This window comes from Ipomoea nil, unplaced genomic scaffold, assembly GCF_001879475.1.
Source record: "Ipomoea nil cultivar Tokyo-kokei standard unplaced genomic scaffold, Asagao_1.1 scaffold0117, whole genome shotgun sequence".
NCBI lineage: Eukaryota > Viridiplantae > Streptophyta > Magnoliopsida > Solanales > Convolvulaceae > Ipomoea > Ipomoea nil.
Window position 1 is genome coordinate 655563 of NW_017616545.1, and position 1840 is coordinate 657402.

A 1840-nucleotide genomic window follows, 5' to 3' on the forward strand; every position below is an offset into this window, starting at 1 on the left:
TATGTATGTATGTATATATATATATAGATACACACACACACACACACACACACACATATACATATATATATATATATATATATATATATATATATATATATATATATATATTATCCCAATCATTCTGCCAAGTACACATGTATGAATTAATGTTTGTTGATCCTAATCATTCTGCCAAGTAATGTACGAATGTTGTGAACTCCAAAATCATTCCAAAAGAATACAAGAAGTTTTCGGCATACGAATACGAAAATGGCCGAAACCGACGATCGGTTTTTTTGTCGGTTATAGTGTTACTCTCGGTCGGTTATGGCGGTAAAAAATCATGGTCGGTTTTTTGGTTTTTTGGTCGGTTATGTAACCGATCGACTGTTTGCTCACCCCTACCTGCACACATTTCTACTATCGGTTGGGTTTAAGGCATCAAAGATAGATGTCTCTCTATTTCATTACTCGCAGGACTCTGCATCTTTGTATTTATTGGTTTATGTTGATGATATACTTGTGATGGGAAGTGATATAAGTTTGGTGAATAATTTGCTGTCTAAACTATCTATTGCATTTAAGATTAGGGATCTGTGTGAACCTGGTTTCTTTCTTGGGATTGGAATGATTAAATGTGATGATGGAATTATGCTTTCTCATAAAAGGTACATGACAGATATTTTGAAACGAGCAGGTATGGCAGAATGCAAACCTCTAGCTACTCCCATTCCTGTCTCGAAATATGTCCTTTTCAATGCAGATTTGTATGATGATCCTATGCAATATAGGAGTCTGGCTGGGGTGCTGCAGTACCTCACGATTACTAGATCGACCTGACCTGTCTTTTGCAGTAAATCAGCTTTGTCAACACATAGATGCTCCTACAACATCACATTGGGATCAACTAAAACGTGCATTGAGGTACGTTAAAGGGACAATTGATCTTGGTTTGCGTATAAGAAAGTCAGTGTCAAGAGAACTTCATGCTTTTTCTAATTCTGATTAGGGTGGTTATCCTGAAGATGGTAAATCTACTAGTGGTTATGTTGTGTTTCTCATATCTAATCTTGTGTCTTGGGTATGTAAGAAACAAAGAACTATTGTTAGATTTTCTACTGATATGATGCAGAATATAAAGCTCTAGCAGATGTTTGTGTTGAAGTAATATGGATTCTTTCATTGTTACGTGAGATCAATGTGCCAGGTATTCCTGTTCCTAAGTTATGGTGTGATAATCTTGGTGCTACATATATGTGTGCAAGTCCTATCTTTCATGCTCGCAACAAACACGTAGAAATTGATTATCACTTTGTTAGAGATAGAGTTGCTTCTGGAGATATTCAAGTCAACTTTAATTCAACCAAAGACCAACTTGCTAATATCTTTACTAGCTTTATCTGACCCTAGATTTTATTTTCTTAGAGACAAGTTAATTACATATTACTAGCTTACAATGTGCTTGAGGGGAGTATTAGGATTCTATGTATTTGAGTTAGATTATGGCTCGCTATCCTATTCTCCTTGTGATTCCCTTACTATATATATTCCGATATCCTGTATCTTTATAATAAGTTTCATTCAATACAATTCCTTCCATTCTAATCAATACTAGTCTTTTCTTAGCTTCCCTTAACCGTTTTGGAAACATTTTGTCACATAATTATTTTTATTGGTTAAGGAGTATTTAAGAAAACAAAGTTACTTTATTTTGCTTTTGACTTAAAATCTATTTTTCACTTTTTGATGTGTGCTTTGGGAGAAAACAGATGATTTTAATTACATATTTACTCTTCCTTCACCGTTATTTTTAACAGTTATTTTCGATGAGGGACTAAAATGACCACCAAACAAACAA

The 1840-nt window shown here is 34.2% G+C and overlaps 1 protein-coding gene across 1 annotated transcript; it reads left to right on the forward strand.

Moving 5' to 3' along the window:
• The first annotated feature begins 309 nt into the window (after nt 1-309).
• Nucleotides 310-1386, forward strand: LOC109159728. The gene is made up of 4 exons (XM_019307863.1): nt 310-794; nt 837-906; nt 992-1010; nt 1115-1386. Exons 1-4 carry the CDS (start codon nt 310-312, stop codon nt 1384-1386), a joined length of 846 nt encoding a protein of 281 aa, XP_019163408.1.
• Nucleotides 1387-1840: the final 454 nt, after the last annotated feature.

Bases quoted from the DNA above. Each gene is read 5' to 3' on its own strand.
- LOC109159728 (XM_019307863.1), top strand. From the start codon at position 310: ATGGCGGTAAAAAATCATGGTCGGTTTTTTGGTTTTTTGGTCGGTTAT. The intron at 795-836 runs GTACCTCACGAT...TGTCTTTTGCAG, and splicing joins AGTCTGGCTGGGGTGCTGCA to TAAATCAGCTTTGTCAACAC.